Raw genomic sequence first — 17841 nt, 5'->3', positions numbered from 1 at the left:
ACTGAAAGCCTTTTGTGGAAAGGCGATGTCAGCGAAAAGAAAGAGAATGTTGAATTTTGGGGCAGTGTACAATGTATATTTGTCAGTGTATCAAGGGATTGATCCCACGGCAGGCACACGCTCCTCTTGCCCCTCCCGTGGGGCAGCTTGAAAACAAAAAAAAACTCCATGTTCAAGGACATATTCTTACAAGGACAGATGCTGGAATGAACCTTTCAGTTGTAAAAGATAATGTTATAAACAATTTAACTACTTTTCCCTGCATTCTGTACTTTGTAGAACTTTTTAATACCCTGCACCTCGTTTAACAAAATACGCTGCATTTTTGTTTTTATTGCACGACCTGTTGAGCTCAAGTATGAGTTGACTTGCCTGGATGGCATGTAAAACAAAGCTTTTCACTGTATCTTGTGCAATTTCTTTGATTCACTTTGCATCCTGTCCACATTTAATTAATGGTAATGTACAATCTTCCATGAATAGCTGAGGTCCGACGATGTTAAAAATTACAGCACACTCTAGAAGAAATACATCTCATCTCTCGCAAATGCTTGTCCCCCCCAACGAATGTAATGTGGATGACTGGCCATCATCACCTTGTTGTTTGTGGTAGCCTCCCGTGCACTTCAGAAGTATTAACTGCCTATATGAGCGCTGAAAAGTGTTCTCACATTGCTATGCAATGAAAATTTCTCATATTTCTTAGCAGTGGAGGAGGAGAGAATTCAGCCCATCAAGTCAGTGCTGGCTCTTAGAGCAATTCCTTTCCCATTCATTCATCCATTTCGCTGCCACCTCTACTTACTGTCATACCCATTAACACCATCCCACTTCCCCGATTCTTCCACCAAGCATTAATAAATCACAGTCGTCAATTATTCTGCCAACCTCCACGTCTTTATGATGTGGGAAGAAATTTAGAATTCTTAAAACAGTGTTGAGCAACAGAGAGGGTCTGGGTCAATAGATTCCATAGTTAAGAAGGCATATGATTTGCTGGCCTTGATTAGTCAGGGATTGAGTTCAAGTGCCGTGAGGTAATATTGCAGCTCTATAAAACTCTGGTTAGACCACATTGAGCATATTATTGTCAGTCTGGTCACCTCATACAGGAATGATGTAGATGCTTCAGAGAGGGTGCAGAGGAAATTTACCAGGATGTTGCCAGGAATGAAAATCATGTCTTATGCAGTAGGATTCACAGAACTCTAACTTTTGAAAGATGAAGGATAAGAGATGACTTTATAGAGAGGTATATAGATTTTGTGGACCACAGATACAGTGGACGGGCAGCACCCTTTTCCCAGGGTAACAATAGCAAATAATAGAGGACTTATGTTTCAGGTGATTGGCAGAAAGTTTAGAGGAGGTGTCAAGTAGGTTTTTTTTTACACAGATTGTGGTGGGGGCTTGGAATGCATTGCCAGAGGTTGTGGTGGAGTCTGGTACAACAGGAAATTCTTAGATAGGCACATGGATGTAAGAAAACTAGAGGGTTATGGGTATGACGAATGGCTGGTTTAGATTATAGGGTAAGTTTATAAATTTACACAGGTTGCCATAACGTCGTGGGCTGAACGGCTGCACTGTGCTATAAATCTATATAAACCAGTTGACACTTGAGAAATGCAGAGACAATGTGTAAACTCCACACAGAGTAAACATCGGAATCAGACCTGGGTGGCTGGAGCTGTGAGGCAGGTGCAACGACCTGTAGCATCGATGTTCCACACCAATGCGTTTTGGATGAAAATGTTCCTTCATTACAAAGATCTGGTTAACTGAAAATTTCCCATGAAAGGAGAAGGATGAAGAGGAAATATTTAAAGGAAACTTAGAAATCAAGCCAAAGGAAACTCAAAGAGAAACTCTTTGGGTATTTTCCAGATCTGGTTGAGGGTATGGATTTTTGGAGACTGTCAGAAATTCATGTTGTATTTTTCTATTTACAGATGCACAAAAGTTGCCAAATGTCTTTGAGGTAGTGTTTTTCAATGAAACTGACGAGCGCCCAGGGATGATGATGTGGAGGTATCCAGAACCCCGTGCCCTGACTCTTGTTAGAATTAATCCAGTGCCTTTCAACACGACAGAAGACCCAGACATCAGCACAGCGGATCTTGGAGATGTCCTTCAGGTCAGTTGGGCGCATTTTTCGGTTTTTCCTTCCGCAGATTGTGTTCCCAAAATCTTTAATAACTTCTACGTGAGTGGGCGTGACAAAATGGCCAGTCCAAAGTTCGCAAAAGTGTGGCTAAGTCCAATATTGCAAATGTTCCTGCAAGACCTAATGTACAATTTTCCTCGTCCAACAGTTTGCACCAATGTATCATTGAATATATATTTATTACTTACTTTGGGTGCAAGGATATGCTTAAAAGTTTAGTTTGGGATTTACCAGCCCCAAACCAGACCCTCGGAGAGCATTGCTTTCAATTTTAATGGGGCTAATGGAGCAACGTCTGACATGGGGATGCTGTGAAATCAAAAACTCTATTTTTTTTCACATTTCCTCAGAAATTTAGTGCAAATTTCCCAGGGCTCTAAAATTACCATTTCCCAATACCAAAGGGAAAATAAATGTGAAGTTCACTGCAGTGTTTATACATGCCTGGTTTTCCGGACAGGAAGACAATTTTGATGCAGTGCAGTATTCCACAATACTTGTGGGGCAACACAGGTGAAAAAGCCACAGCTGTATCTTCTTTACAAAAGTCAATGATGCAGCTCTAGGCAACTTTCTTTTTCCTGTGGAGCTCTATTTTTTTTGTTTCCCAAGAGTGGATTGGATTTAAAGTTTTGAAATCTATTCCTGCACCTTTAATTCGGAGGGAGGGGGGAGGGTAGTGGGCTGGGGAATGAATCGGTAATCGCGTCCACCAAAATAATGTAATCTGTCTTTGGTGTGATGCTAGTGGGGTGGATTTGGGACATCTTGGTAAATTTTTATCAATTATATAATTTTTGCTCTTGCCCTGACATTGAGGGTTAAGAGTTAAAAAGGAAGCAGAAATATTAGCAGCGTTTATTTGAGAAGTGGGCCTAATTGGATGGCTCTTTCAAAGAATTGGCTGAGGCATGATGAACCAAATCATCTACTTGCGTGCACTGTTATTCTATGCCAGCTGCCTCCCCTTCCTTTTTCTTAATTTGAACTTTTGTACCTTGTTTCTGACTTGTCGCTGTGGCGACTTTTAGATTTCTGGCTGGGTCATTAGAGAAGCATTTAAGGTGGAGCTGATAAATTTCTTGAAAGATTGGGGATTTCAGAGCAATGGGAAATCGAGGGTATAAGAGGGGGACATTGAATGTCAGGCCTGGCTTTGCGGCACCAGGTTGACTGCTACTGTTCTTATCTTCTTGTGTTCTATCCTGCTTGTTAAGAAGAACATGAGCAGCTCCAGGAAATCATAATAATAAGCTGAAGGTGGAAGAAACCTGAGGCAGCATCTAGTATTGGAAGTTGCCAATATTTTGAGTTGCAGTACACAAGATCGCTAGGGAAAGTCAGTAGCATCCAAAGGTCGTTAAAAGCGGTCGGTGGTTCAAGCTGAACTCTTCATCCCGAGACTTTTGTGCACTGCACAGGACCCCATCATCTGCAGATTTCCTTGTGGACCTACATTTGGGTTGACTAGTTCGACGGCACGCAACATGAACTTTCTCACTGTACCGTACACTTGAACTATGATGTTTCAAGCAATAACATACTTAAAATGGAGAAGAGATGCCAGGGAGAAAAGCAATTCATCTGGGGAAAAGTAGACAAACCATTAAAATGTTAGTATCTTCAGTAGGGATGAAGGGTCAGGAGAAGCAAATGGACTGAAATGATTTGAGTTGAAATGTTTATTTTCACGAGTACAAATGCACCGTGAAGGGCTTTGTTTTGTGTGCAATTCCAGACAAGTCAACTCGCATAGCAATATAAATCAGTGATGCTACACCCTGCAGGTAAGTCAAGAGAGCAGGAGGTGGAGGAGAGAGCAGGGTAGTACAGGGTATAGTGCCACTAAGTTAGAGAGCAGGAGGTGGAGAAGAGAGCGGGGTAGTACAGGGTATAGTGCCACTAAGTCAGAGAGCAGGAGGTGGAGAAGAGAGCGGGGTAGTACAGGGTATAGTCCACTAAGTCAGAGAGCAGGAGGTGGAGAAGAGAGCAGGGTAGTACAGGGTATAGTGCCACTAAGTCAGAGAGCAGGAGGTGGAGAAGAGAGCAGGGTAGTACAGGGTATAGTCCACTAAGTCAGAGAGCAGGAGGTGGAGAAGAGTGCAGGGTAGTACAGGGTATAGTGGCACTAAGTTAGAGAGCAGGAGGTGGAGAAGAGAGCAGGGTAGTACAGGGTATAGTGCCACTAAGTCAGAGAGCAGGAGGTGGAGAAGAGGGCAGGGTAGTACAGGGTATAGTGCCACGAAGTCAGAGAGCAGGAGGTGGAGAAGAGAGCGGGGTAGTACAGGGTATAGTGCCACTAATTTAGAGAGCAGGAGGTGGAGAAGAGAGCAGGGTAGTACAGGGTATAGTGCCACTAAGTCAGAGAGCAGGAGGTGGAGAAGAGTGCAGGGTAGTACAGGGTATAGTGCCACTAAGTCAGAGAGCAGGAGGTGGAGAAGAGGGCAGGGTAGAACAGGGTATAGTGCCACTAAGTCAGAGAGCAGGAGGTGGAGAAGAGGACAGGGTAGTACAGGGTATAGTGCCACTAAGTCAGTGAGCAGGAGGTGGAGAAGAGGGCAGGGTAGTACAGGGTATAGTGCCACTAAGTCAGAGAGCAGAAGGTGGAGAAGAGAGCGGGGAAGTACGGGGTATAGTCCACTAAGTCAGAGTGCAGGAGGTGGAGAAGAGAGCAGGGTAGTACAGGGTATAGTGCCACTAAGTTAGAGAGCAGGAGGTGGAGAAGAGAGCGGGGTAGTACAGGGTATAGTGCCACTAAGTCAGAGAGCAGGAGGTGGAGAAGAGAGCGGGGTAGTACAGGGTATAGTCCACTAAGTCAGAGAGCAGGAGGTGGAGAAGAGAGCAGGGTAGTACAGGGTATAGTGCCACTAAGTCAGAGAGCAGGAGGTGGAGAAGAGAGCAGGGTAGTACAGGGTATAGTCCACTAAGTCAGAGAGCAGGAGGTGGAGAAGAGTGCAGGGTAGTACAGGGTATAGTGGCACTAAGTTAGAGAGCAGGAGGTGGAGAAGAGAGCAGGGTAGTACAGGGTATAGTGCCACTAAGTCAGAGAGCAGGAGGTGGAGAAGAGGGCAGGGTAGTACAGGGTATAGTGCCACGAAGTCAGAGAGCAGGAGGTGGAGAAGAGAACGGGGTAGTACAGGGTATAGTGCCACTAATTTAGAGAGCAGGAGGTGGAGAAGAGAGCAGGGTAGTACAGGGTATAGTGCCACTAAGTCAGAGAGCAGGAGGTGGAGAAGAGTGCAGGGTAGTACAGGGTATAGTGCCACTAAGTCAGAGAGCAGGAGGTGGAGAAGAGGGCAGGGTAGAACAGGGTATAGTGCCACTAAGTCAGAGAGCAGGAGGTGGAGAAGAGGGCAGGGTAGTACAGGGTATAGTGCCACTAAGTCAGTGAGCAGGAGGTGGAGAAGAGGGCAGGGTAGTACAGGGTATAGTGCCACTAAGTCAGAGAGCAGAAGGTGGAGAAGAGAGCGGGGAAGTACGGGGTATAGTCCACTAAGTCAGAGTGCAGGAGGTGGAGAAGAGAGCAGGGTAGTACAGGGTATAGTGCCACTAAGTCTGAGAGCAGGAGGGGGAGAAGGGAGCGGTGTAGTACAGGGTATAGTGCCACTAAGTCAGAGAGCAGGAGGTGGAGAAGAGGGCAGGGTAGTACAGGGTATAGTGCCACTAAGTCAGAGAGCAGGAGGTGGAGAAGAGGGCAGGGTAGTACAGGGTATAGTGCCACTAAGTCAGAGAGCAGGAGGTGGAGAAGAGAGCCGGGTAGTACGGGGTATAGTCCACTAAGTCAGAGAGCAGGAGGTGGAGAAGAGTGCAGGGTAGTACAGGGTATAGTGCCACTAAGTCAGAGAGCAGGAGGTGGAGAAGAGAGCAGGGTAGTAGAGGGTATAGTGCCACTAAGTCAGAGAGCAGGAGGTGGAGAAGAGGGCTGGGTAGTACGGGGTATAGTCCACTAAGTCAGAGAGCAGGAGGTGGAGAAGAGAACAGGGTAGTACAGGGTATAGTGCCACTAAGTCAGAGAGCAGGAGGTGGAAAAGAGTGCAGGGTAGTACAGGGTATAGTGCCACTAAGTCAGATAGCAGGAGGGGGAGAAGAGTGTGGGGTAGTACAGGGTATAGTGCCACTAAGTCAGAGAGCAGGAGGTGGAGAAGAGGGCAGGGTAGTACATGGTATAGTGCCACTAAGTCAGAGAGCAGGAGGTGGAGAAGAGAGCGGGGTAGTACAGGGTATAGTGCCACTAAGTCAGAGAGCAGGAGGTGGAGAATAGTGCGGGGTAGTACGGGGTATAGTCCACTAAGTCAGAGAGCAGGAGGTGGTGAAGAGTGCAGGGTAGTACAGGGTATAGTGCCACTAAGTAAGAGAGCAGGAGGGGGAGAAGAGAACGGGGTAGTACAGGGTATAGTCCACTAAGTCAGAGAGCAGGAGGTGGAGAAGAGTGCAGGGTAGTACAGAGTATAGTGCCACTAAGTCAGAGAGCAGGAGGGGGAGAAGAGAGCGGGGTAGTACGGGGTATAGTGCCACTAAGTCAGAGAGCAGGAGGTGTAAAAGAGTGCAGGGTAGTACAGTGTATAGTGCCACTAAGTCAGAGAGCAGGAGGGGGAGAAGAGAGCAGGGTAGTACAGGGTATAGTGCCACTTAGTCAGAGAGCAGGAGGTGGAGAAGAGTGCAGTGTAGTACGGGGTATAGTCCACTAAGTCAGAGAGCAGGAGGTGGAGAAGAGTGCAGGGTAGTACGGGGTATAGTGCCACTAAGTCAGAGAGCAGGAGGTGGAGAAGAGTGCGGGGTAGTACGGGGTATACTGCCACTAAGTCAGAGAGCAGGAGGTGGAGAAGAGAGCAGGGTAGTTCAGGGTATAGTGCCACTAAGTCAGAGAGCAGGAGGTGGAGAAGAGAGCGGGGTAGTACAGGGTATAGTGCCACTAAGTCAGAGAGCAGGAGGTGGAGAAGAGTGCGGGGTAGTACGGGGTATAGTGCCACTAAGTCAGAGAGCAGGAGGTGGAGAAGAGTGCGGGGTAGTACGGGGTATAGTGCCACTAAGTCAGAGAGCAGGAGGTGGAGAAGAGAGCGGGGTAGTACGGGGTATAGTCCACTAAGTCAGAGTGCAGGAGGTGGAGAAGAGAGCAGGGTAGTACAGGGTATAGTGCCACTAAGTCTGAGAGCAGGAGGGGGAGAAGGGAGCGGTGTAGTACAGGGTATAGTGCCACTAAGTCAGAGAGCAGGAGGTGGAGAAGAGGGCAGAGTAGTACAGGGTATAGTGCCACTAAGTCAGAGAGCAGGAGGTGGAGAAGAGGGCAGGGTAGTACAGGGTATAGTGCCACTAAGTCAGAGAGCAGGAGGTGGAGAAGAGAGCCGGGTAGTACGGGGTATAGTCCACTAAGTCAGAGAGCAGGAGGTGGAGAAGAGAACAGGGTAGTACAGGGAATAGTGCCACTAAGTCAGAGAGCAGGAGGTGGAAAAGAGTGCAGGGTAGTACAGGGTATAGTGCCACTAAGTCAGAGAGCAGGAGGGGGAGAAGAGTGTGGGGTAGTACAGGGTATAGTGCCACTAAGTCAGAGAGCAGGAGGTGGAGAAGAGGGCAGGGTAGTACATGGTATAGTGCCACTAAGTCAGAGAGCAGGAGGTGGAGAAGAGAGTGGGGTAGTACAGTGTATAGTGCCACTAAGTCAGAGAGCAGAAGGTGGAGAATAGTGCGGGGTAGTACAGGGTATAGTCCACTAAGTCAGAGAGCAGGAGGTGGAGAAGAGAGCAGGGTAGTACAGGGTATAGTGCCACTAAGCCAGAGAGCAGGAGGTGGAGAAGAGAGCAGGGTAGTACAGGGTATAGTCCACTAAGTCAGAGAGCAGGAGGTGGAGAAGAGTGCAGGGTAGTACAGGGTATAGTGGCACTAAGTTAGAGAGCAGGAGGTGGAGAAGAGAGCAGGGTAGTACAGGGTATAGTGCCACTAAGTCAGAGAGCAGGAGGTGGAGAAGAGGGCAGGGTAGTACAGGGTATAGTGCCACGAAGTCAGAGAGCAGGAGGTGGAGAAGAGAACGGGGTAGTACAGGGTATAGTCCACAAAGTCAGAGAGCAGGAGGTGGTGAAGAGTGCAGGGTAGTACAGGGTATAGTGCCACTAAGTCAGAGAGCAGGAGGGGGAGAAGAGAGCGGGGTAGTACGGGGTATAGTGCCACTAAGTCAGAGAGCAGGAGGTGTAAAAGAGTGCAGGGTAGTACAGTGTATAGTGCCACTAAGTCAGAGAGCAGGAGGGGGAGAAGAGAGCAGGGTAGTACAGGGTATAGTGCCACTTAGTCAGAGAGCAGGAGGTGGAGAAGAGTGCAGTGTAGTACGGGGTATAGTCCACTAAGTCAGAGAGCAGGAGGTGGAGAAGAGTGCAGGGTAGTACGGGGTATAGTGCCACTAAGTCAGAGAGCAGGAGGTGGAGAAGAGTGCGGGGTAGTACGGGGTATACTGCCACTAAGTCAGAGAGCAGGAGGTGGAGAAGAGAGCAGGGTAGTTCAGGGTATAGTGCCACTAAGTCAGAGAGCAGGAGGTGGAGAAGAGAGCGGGGTAGTACAGGGTATAGTGCCACTAAGTCAGAGAGCAGGAGGTGGAGAAGAGTGCGGGGTAGTACGGGGTATAGTGCCACTAAGTCAGAGAGCAGGAGGTGGAGAAGAGTGCGGGGTAGTACGGGGTATAGTGCCACTAAGTCAGAGAGCAGGAGGTGGAGAAGAGAGCGGGGTAGTACGGGGTATAGTCCACTAAGTCAGAGTGCAGGAGGTGGAGAAGAGAGCAGGGTAGTACAGGGTATAGTGCCACTAAGTCTGAGAGCAGGAGGGGGAGAAGGGAGCGGTGTAGTACAGGGTATAGTGCCACTAAGTCAGAGAGCAGGAGGTGGAGAAGAGGGCAGGGTAGTACAGGGTATAGTGCCACTAAGTCAGAGAGCAGGAGGTGGAGAAGAGGGCAGGGTAGTACAGGGTATGGTGCCACTAAGTCAGAGAGCAGGAGGTGGAGAAGAGAGCCGGGTAGTACGGGGTATAGTCCACTAAGTCAGAGAGCAGGAGGTGGAGAAGAGAACAGGGTAGTACAGGGAATAGTGCCACTAAGTCAGAGAGCAGGAGGTGGAAAAGAGTGCAGGGTAGTACAGGGTATAGTGCCACTAAGTCAGAGAGCAGGAGGGGGAGAAGAGTGTGGGGTAGTACAGGGTATAGTGCCACTAAGTCAGAGAGCAGGAGGTGGAGAAGAGGGCAGGGTAGTACATGGTATAGTGCCACTAAGTCAGAGAGCAGGAGGTGGAGAAGAGAGTGGGGTAGTACAGTGTATAGTGCCACTAAGTCAGAGAGCAGAAGGTGGAGAATAGTGCGGGGTAGTACGGGGTATAGTCCACTAAGCCAGAGAGCAGGAGGTGTTGAAGAGTGCAGGGTAGTACAGGGTATAGTGCCACTAAGTAAGAGAGCAGGAGGGGGAGAAGAGAGCGGTGTAGTACAGGGTATAGTCCACTAAGTCAGAGAGCAGGAGGTGGAGAAGAGTGCAGGGTAGTACAGGGTATAGTCCACTAAGTCAGAGAGCAGGAGGTGTAGAAGAGTGCAGGGTAGTATAGGGTATAGTGCCACTAAGTCAGAGAGCAGGAGGGGGAGAAGAGAGCTGGGTAGTACGGGGTATAGTGCCACTAAGTCAGAGAGCAGGAGGTGGAGAAGAGTGCAGGGTAGTACAGGGTATAGTCCACAAAGTCAGAGAGCAGGAGGTGGTGAAGAGTGCAGGGTAGTACAGGGTATAGTGCCACTAAGTCAGAGAGCAGGAGGTGGAGAAGAGAGCGGGGTAGTACAGGGTATAGTGCCACTAAGTCAGAGAACAGGAGGTGGAGAAGAGTGCGGGGTAGTACAGGGTATAGTGCCACTAAGTCAGAGAGCAGGAGGTGGTGAAGAGTGCAGGGTAGTACAGGGTATAGTGCCACTAAGTCAGAGAGCAGGAGGTGGAGAAGAGTGCAGGGTAGTACAGGGTATAGTGCCACTAAGTCAGAGAGCAGGATGTGGAGAAGAGTGCAGGGTAGTACAGGGTATAGTGCCACTTAGTCAGAGAGCAGGAGGTGGAGAAGAGTGCAGGGTAGTACGGGGTATAGTCCACTAAGTCAGAGAGCAGGAGGTGGAGAAGAGTGCAGGGTAGTACAGGGTATAGTGGCACTAAGTCAGAGAGCAGGAGGTGGAGAAGAGTGCGGGGTAGTACGGGGTATAGTGCCACTAAGTCAGAGAGCAGGAGGTGGAGAAGAGTGCGGGGTAGTACGGGGTATAGTGCCACTAAGTCAGAGAGCAGGAGGTGGAGAAGAGAGCGGGGTAGTACAGGGTATAGTGCCACTAAGTCAGAGAGCAGGAGGTGGAGAAGAGAGCAGGGTAGTACAGGGTATAGTGCCACTAAGTCAGAGAGCAGGATGTGGAGAAGAGTGCGGGGTAGTACGGGGTATAGTGCCACTAAGTCAGAGAGCAGGAGGTGGAGAAGAGAGCGGGGTAGTTCAGGGTATAGTGCCACTAAGTCAGAGAGCAGGAGGTGGAGAAGAGAGCAGGGTAGTACAGGGTATAGTGCCACTAAGTCAGAGAGCAGGAGGTGGAGAAGAGTGCAGGGTAGTACAGGGTATAGTGCCACTAAGTCAGAGAGCAGGAGGTGGAGAAGGGTCGAGTTAAACAGTTGAGGTGTATCATCTTTTACCAATGTAGGATTGGAGAACTTGTCTTATGAAGCAAGATTGTCAAAAAGAGCGCTTTTCTCTGCAAAAAAGGATGAGAAATTACTCAACAGAGGTTTTTAATATTATGAAGGGCTTAGATAGCACCCTTTTCTTGGGGAAACAGCAAATACTAGAGAACATCTAATGAAGGCGAGTGGAGGAAAGTTTAGGGGAAACATCAGAAGTAAGTCTTTTTTTTACACAGAGAATGGTGGGTGCCTGAAATGCAACGCCAGGGGCGATGATAGAGGCTGTTACAATCAGGACATGTAAAAGATGTGAGTAAAATCAAGGATTATATGTGTGGGGTAGGGAGGGATTAGATTGTTGTGGGGTAGGTCAGCACAACATTGTGGGTCAAAGGGCCTGCATGGTACTGTTACGTTCTATCCTTGAATGGATTTCACACACCATATGGTCTGAGAAACAATCAAATCTATCAAAGTCTGGAGTGCAATTGGAATGATTAACCCAAGTGATGCTGTTTATGACCAGCTTTTATCTACATTTTCTTCTGCATTTTGACTTCAATTTGTGGGAGGAAAATAAACGAGTACTAAAGATTTTGTTTCAGTGAATGATGCAGGAAGGAGGTCTAAATCTTTGTGACCAGAACTGTTATGGTGCCAGCCTTGGCTAATGACATGGATTATGGAATTGAGGAGGCCAAACAAGGATGGGGCTGAGCAAAAGATGTTAGATTACTGAGAAATATAAAGGGAACAAAGCAGGAAAAATAGATCAGGTTGTAGAAGGTGGGCAGGATATTTAGAGAGGCCATAGTTAGGACTGGGATAGGCTCAATTGGCTGAATCACCCTCTTCTCTGCCTCACAGTTCCATGATTCTAGTTCAGGACACTATACTGTAGAATGGAGGCGATTGCACTGGGGAGGGTGCAGAGGAGATATGTGAAAATCCCGGGATTACTTTGTTTGTGGGGTGGGGGGGGGGGGAAGAAAAACCAAAAGAATATTTATAAATTATGTGACCGAGACACATTGATTAAAAAGGGTCTGCTTCCCTGATCAGAAGTGAATAACCAATGGGCAGTGATGGAGGTGGGGTTAAAGGTGAACCAAGGAATAAAGTTTGATCCAAGGTGAGGCATTTTTCATTATTAGAAAAGGAGAAGCAGCCAACACATTTAAAAAGTACAGGTTGCCTCGGGTTACGTTCAGTTCCTGAGAATTGTCTGCAAGCCATTTCTCTATCGGCCAGTAACATCTGTTTTCTGCAGGCACCACTCACCCTAACCCTAATGTATTGCCCTACGTACACTTGCTATAATTCTTCCATTTCATTGAATATTCACCCGAACACAGCCCACAATTAATACCACAAAACTTTTTTTTGTTATCTTGAAAAATGCTTCAAAAATTATGTTGGATTTCCATAAATTGGTTCGTTCATAGTCCAGGAAACTCCTGAAGTTGCTGATAAATTCATTGGGCTTTGAACCAAGAGCTAGAAAGTCTATATTGTCCAAATGTTTTTCAGCCTGTGATGGACTAAATGACCTCCTTCTGGCCCATCTACTTCGGCAAACATATGACTTCTGCTGTTCTATGTGGTTTAACTCCGCAAACATCTGAAGAGTCCATTCACCTTGATCCAAGTGACTTAATAATGTTAAGCTATTTATTTTGTTAATTATTTTGAACAGATACCATGCAGCTTGGAATATTGGGACGAGCTTCAACAAATATTTGTGGCTTACCGTGAATTTAGTTTGTCTGAAAGCAGAGCGTGTGAGCTCCAGCTACCGAACGTCACCTTGGCTCACGATCAGAAGGATCTTGTAGCTTCTGACCTGTGGAGAATTGTTCTCAACAGCAATCAAGAAACTGCTGAGGATCAGAGGTAAGTCTATTGGGATTCCATTTGAAATGAGTGTTGGTGAAGAGGAGAACTCTGTAATTGGATTCTGAGAGACTTGACTGAATATCAAATGATGTTGTTCCCATGGATTGATAATTGGTATGGAATGGACTTTGTGACCCTTCTTAAAGCCTGTCATTGTAAATCAGTAACAGTTATGGCAGAGAAATAATAGAGCAAATTTAAGGATCACGTATACAGTTGATGGCAGGACCATTAACAGCACTGATATTCAGTAAGATCTTGGGGTCCATTTCCATAACTCACTCAAAATGGCCACGTAAGGAGCTAACGCTATTTTAAAAAAAAGGCACATGGCATACTTGTCTTCCATGATCGAAAAATAAGGAACTCATGCTGTAGAGATACAAAAATCTTGCTTCGGCCTCACTTGGAGAGCAGTTCTGGTCACCTCACTACAGGAAGGATGTGGAGGTTTTGGAAAGGGTAGCAGAAGAGATTTACCAGGACACTGCCAGGATTTTGCCTACAGAGAGAGATTGGACAGACTTGAATTGCTGTCTCTGGAGTGTCAGACACAGATAGAACTTTATAAAATTATGAAAGGAACAGGTAAGGTAGATAGTCAGAATCATTTTTCAGGGCAAAATTGCCAAATATTGGCCTGTAAGGTGAGAGGAGCAAGTTTTTTTGACACAGAGAGTGTCTGGAATGGATTGTGGTGGAAGCAGATACAATAGTATTGTTTCAAGGTTCCAGGTTCCTCAAACAAGAGAAGCAAATGAGAGTCCCCTCAGTCACTGAGGGTCCGTGGATTTTCCCCCCCCCCCCCCCAGCACTCCCGCAGCCTCTGATTCCTGTTCGATCCATCGGCCGCCTGAGCTCCAGATCTCAACCTCCGACACGATCAGGGAGCCTCCAGCGCCCGAGACCCTTTGGGAGCCGTTCCTGCCCTCAGCACCCTCTCATATCCCGGCTCCAATACCTGGTTCCCATGAGCCAGTGTCCAGCAGCCCGTGCGGGACCCTGACTATAAGTCACCCGTGTGGCTCACTCAGCCGCTGAGCCCCTTGCTGGTCGACTTTCGTGTTCACCTTTCCTGTGGGGTCCTTCAGCCGCTGAACCCCTCACTGGTTTGCTAACGTGGTCACCATCCTGCTGGGTAGATTCTCCTTTTCAACTGAGGAAGGGTGGGTGTTCTCCCCATTTCTGGTGCTTGCATCGGTCTCCAGCATCTGCATCCCCTATGGCTGCTGCCGAGGACTGGTGAAGTCATTTGAGCATCTTAGGTTTAAGGGGCTTTTAGATAGCCCCATGAATATGGAGGTCCTAGAGGGATATAGGACACTTTTGGAGTACACGTCGTGGCTGAAGGGCCTTCTCATGTGCTGTACTGTTCTATATCCTCTTTGATCCATTTGCTTCCTCTTTTTTTTGGAAAGTAAAAACAAAATCAAATTGTTGAATTCTGGGACGAGAGTTAAAGTTGAAAAACAAGTTACTGTCACTGATCCAAAAGGAGACAGCTGATTTCCTAAACCTGATGCAAGACCTATTCAAGTATCAAAAAATTACCTGCTAGAGGAACCTCAGCAGGTCGAACAGCATCAGTGGGAGAGAAAAGATGGTCAACATCCTTCCTCAAGACCCAAAACATTAACCATTCTTTTTCCTGCAACTTACCCCGTTCAACCTGCTGATTGTGTTTAGCTCCAGATTCCGGCATCTGCAGTCTCTTGTGTCTCTCATTCACTCACAACCTCTGTTGTTACTGATCCATGCTGGGTACTGGACTGGTGATGCCTGAAGTTAAAATTCCAAAGATATACGGGGTTAATTGGTCACTTGGGTGTATTTGGGCGCCATCATCTAGTGGGTTGGAAGGGCCTGTTTCCATGCTGTATCTCTAAATTAAATTTAAAAAAATTTATAATTTCTCAACAGCCACATCTCTCCCGATCTCCAGCCCATATGATTCCTGATTTAGCTTTGAACATCTTCAATTTCATTTAATTTGTCCCTTCAAGTTGATTCTGTTACTTCAGCTATCTCACATCTGAATTATTGAATTCTTACCTTCTTTACTGCTCCTTCTCACCTCTGTCATTTGTGGCTTACAACCTTTAATCGAAATATTGTCCATTTGCTCTAAAAGCTCCTTGTTCACTGCATTTTATCTGATAACGTTGGTCAGTAATTTTTTTCGAAAGATTTTCTTCCTGAAAAAAAATGGGAGATTATGATAGACAACTCCAAGCTGAACACAAAAATGATTTCATATTTGTTGTATCACGTAGGAAGTTGGAGAAACATTGAATTAATTTTTATTGAATTTAGCAGGTTTAATTGCATAATGATGGTGACCCATTGCGTTAGTTCAACTGATTTTAAAATGTTTGCCGCTATTTCCATTTGTACTCAGCATCTGATGCCTCTCGTGTCGGTGTCCAACAATAGTCGTCCAGCATTGATGGATTCCATTTGCCCTGAAACCACTTTTCCATGGTCTCAATGCCCTTTCACCATGTTTGTCACTGACAGCACCAAGATCAGCGGGGAAGATGTCCAAGTGGAAAAGCAGAAAATGAATTTTCAATGACATTTCACTTCATGGTTTTGTACTCATGAAGCATGTTAAAGATCTGACAGGAAATCACAAAAATAGGTTATATCTTAAAAAATGGTACGTGATGGGAAAATGTTAAGGTGATTTTCAAGATTCAGCAGCTCAAAATCCATTAAAATACTGTTAGGTCTGCTTTGTTCATGAATGAGTGAGACAAACACCAGGCTGAGTCGAAATCAGGGTTCTTTGTTCTTTATTACCGGATTGTAACACTTGCGACTAACCATGTTAGTCGGAGAATGCATTCTGCCGTTATCAGCAAAATGGTGATTTTTTATACCCTTGGATACGTGCTTAGAACATCATCATATCATTACTTGTCCAATGACTAAAACTGTTGCTATCCTTTCCCTGCTAGCTTCCTGCCTCTCAATCCATCAATGTCTCTCTTATCTTGTAAGTACAAGGATGCATTCACATCTTGTTACAGCCCTGTACAGGGTAACTCCTTACACATTCCCATCTCATGATGTTTTACCTTACAATACTCCCAAAAGCGCTGAAGAAGCAAAATCTTCATTGTCTGGTGTAATGCTTCTGCAAACCGATAAGAAAGTTATACTTTGTTCCAGGATTATATGCATTTCCAGAGTTATTGGGGAGTTTACTGGTGAGCCAAATACAAAACCATGCAGTCTTGATGAAGAGTTCTGACTTGAAACTTTGACAACTCTTTTTCTCCCACTGATGCCACTCAATCTGCTGAGTTCCTGCAGTGCCTTGCTTCAAGTTTAAGTTTGTTTATTTGTTACAAAATACCTAGCACAGTGAGAAGGGTTTTTTCCTGCAACCAGGCTAGCATTTATACAAACATATAAACAGCGCAATTTCAATGAAAAAGATCAATTTGCACCAGGCAAGGGCAGCATGAACGGGCTTTTCCAGGGTTCATTCAGGAACTTGATAACTTTCTTTCACACTCTTAAGCCTTCTGTCTGATAGGAGGTGGGAGAAGAGAGTGTGTCATGAATATTTTAGTATGTTAGCAGCCTGTTCTTGGTAAGCTGTAGAGCTAAAGCATGGGGAGAACTTTCCATGTTGTTCTCTGCAGCATTTAAGTCAAGTTTAATGTCATCTGATTGTACAAGTACAACACAACGGAACAGCATTCTCCAGCCTCAGATTAAGAGATGGGGAAGTGCAGAGAGACCTAGGGGTACTTGTACACCAGTCTCTGAAGGCGAGCATGCAGGTAAAGCAGGCAGATAAAAAGGCAAATGGTATGTTGGCCTTCATATCAATAGGGTTTGAGTCTAGGAACAAGGATACCTTACTGCAGCTGTACAGAGCCTTGGTGAGACCCCACCTGGAGTATTGTGTGCAGTTTTGGTCATCTGATCTAAGGAAGGATGTTCTTACAATGGAGGGAGTGCAGAGGCGATTCACCAGGCTGATACCTGGAATGGCAGGAATGACTTATGAGGAAAGATTGCGCAAATTGGGATTGTACTCGCTGGAGTTTAGAAGATTGAGAGGGGATCTCATAGAGACCTATAAAATTCTGGCAGGACTGGACAGAATGGATGCAGATGGGTTGTTTCCAATGGTGGGAAAATCCAGAACCCGGGGCCATGGTTTGAGGATAATAGGCAAACCATTTAGGACCGAGATGAGGAGGAATTTCTTGACCCAGAGGGTGGTGAATCTGTGGAATTCATTGCCACAGAGGGCAGTGGAGGCAGGTTCATTAAATCTATTTAAGAGGGAATTAGATCTATTTCTTCAGTATAAGGGTATTAATGGTTACGGAGAGAAGGCGGGGACGGGGTACTGAACTTTAAGACCAGCCATGATCTCGTTGAATGGTGGAACAGGCTCGAAGGGCCGAATGACCTACTCCTGCTCCTATCTTCTATGTTTCTATGAAAAAGGCGCAGATACACAACCAGACATAACACACGTAATTCACCACCATCTTCAAAATTCTTCCTTTTTAAAGTATCTTTATTGAATTTAATTTAAAAAAATACACATTTGTCTGAGAAAAGACAAAAAATTTGAACATTTCAAATAAAATCTTGTTGATACATAATAAAAATTGTGTGCGCCCCTTCAGACCAAACCCGCTATGTCAAAAATATTGAAAAAGAAAATTAAAAAGAGAGAACCCCCCCCTCCCCCCCACCCCAATAATTAAACCTCTCCTTGCCTTTCTAATAACAATAAGAAACTAAGGATGACCCTCGGAAATCTGACGGCACTATTAAGGACCATCCAAACACCCTAATGCGTAAAATTATGGTAATACTCCATGAATGTTCCCCACGTCTTATAAAAGTTCACCTTTACATATTTTACATTATATCTGATTTTTTTTTAAGGACATGACCTCCTATATTCAGTATTGTCAGGTGTAATACTTTCTTTCCATTTCATCAGAATTGGCCAATTTTAGTCTTATCACTCAAAACCAACATTTTAGGTGCAAGTTCCAGGTGTCATCCGATACAGAGTTGTTTATACAACAGCAAACACGGTACCTTTTTTATGTAGGTTTGCAGTGGTTCAAGAAGGTGGTTC

General features: G+C 46.1%; 1 protein-coding gene across 7 annotated transcripts in view; it reads left to right on the top strand.

Moving 5' to 3' along the window:
- Positions 1-17841, top strand: part of LOC138755825 (intermembrane lipid transfer protein VPS13B-like) — a 1263706-nt gene that overhangs the window by 1107403 nt on the left and 138462 nt on the right. For all 7 annotated transcript variants that reach the window (XR_011352575.1, XM_069922506.1, XM_069922508.1 and 4 more), the window contains 2 exons: positions 1953-2137; positions 12520-12716. Coding sequence is in view for 6 of the 7 variants with exons in the window: in XM_069922506.1 (XP_069778607.1) it covers positions 1953-2137; positions 12520-12716 (382 nt within the window). In the remaining variant the exon portion in view is untranslated. The remainder of the gene's footprint in view (positions 1-1952; positions 2138-12519; positions 12717-17841) is intronic.

This window comes from Narcine bancroftii, chromosome 2, assembly GCF_036971445.1.
Source record: "Narcine bancroftii isolate sNarBan1 chromosome 2, sNarBan1.hap1, whole genome shotgun sequence".
In the NCBI taxonomy this organism is placed as follows: Eukaryota; Metazoa; Chordata; class Chondrichthyes; order Torpediniformes; family Narcinidae; genus Narcine; species Narcine bancroftii.
Note: the sequence above shows the minus strand (reverse complement) of the source record. Positions and strands in the feature narration are given on the sequence as shown.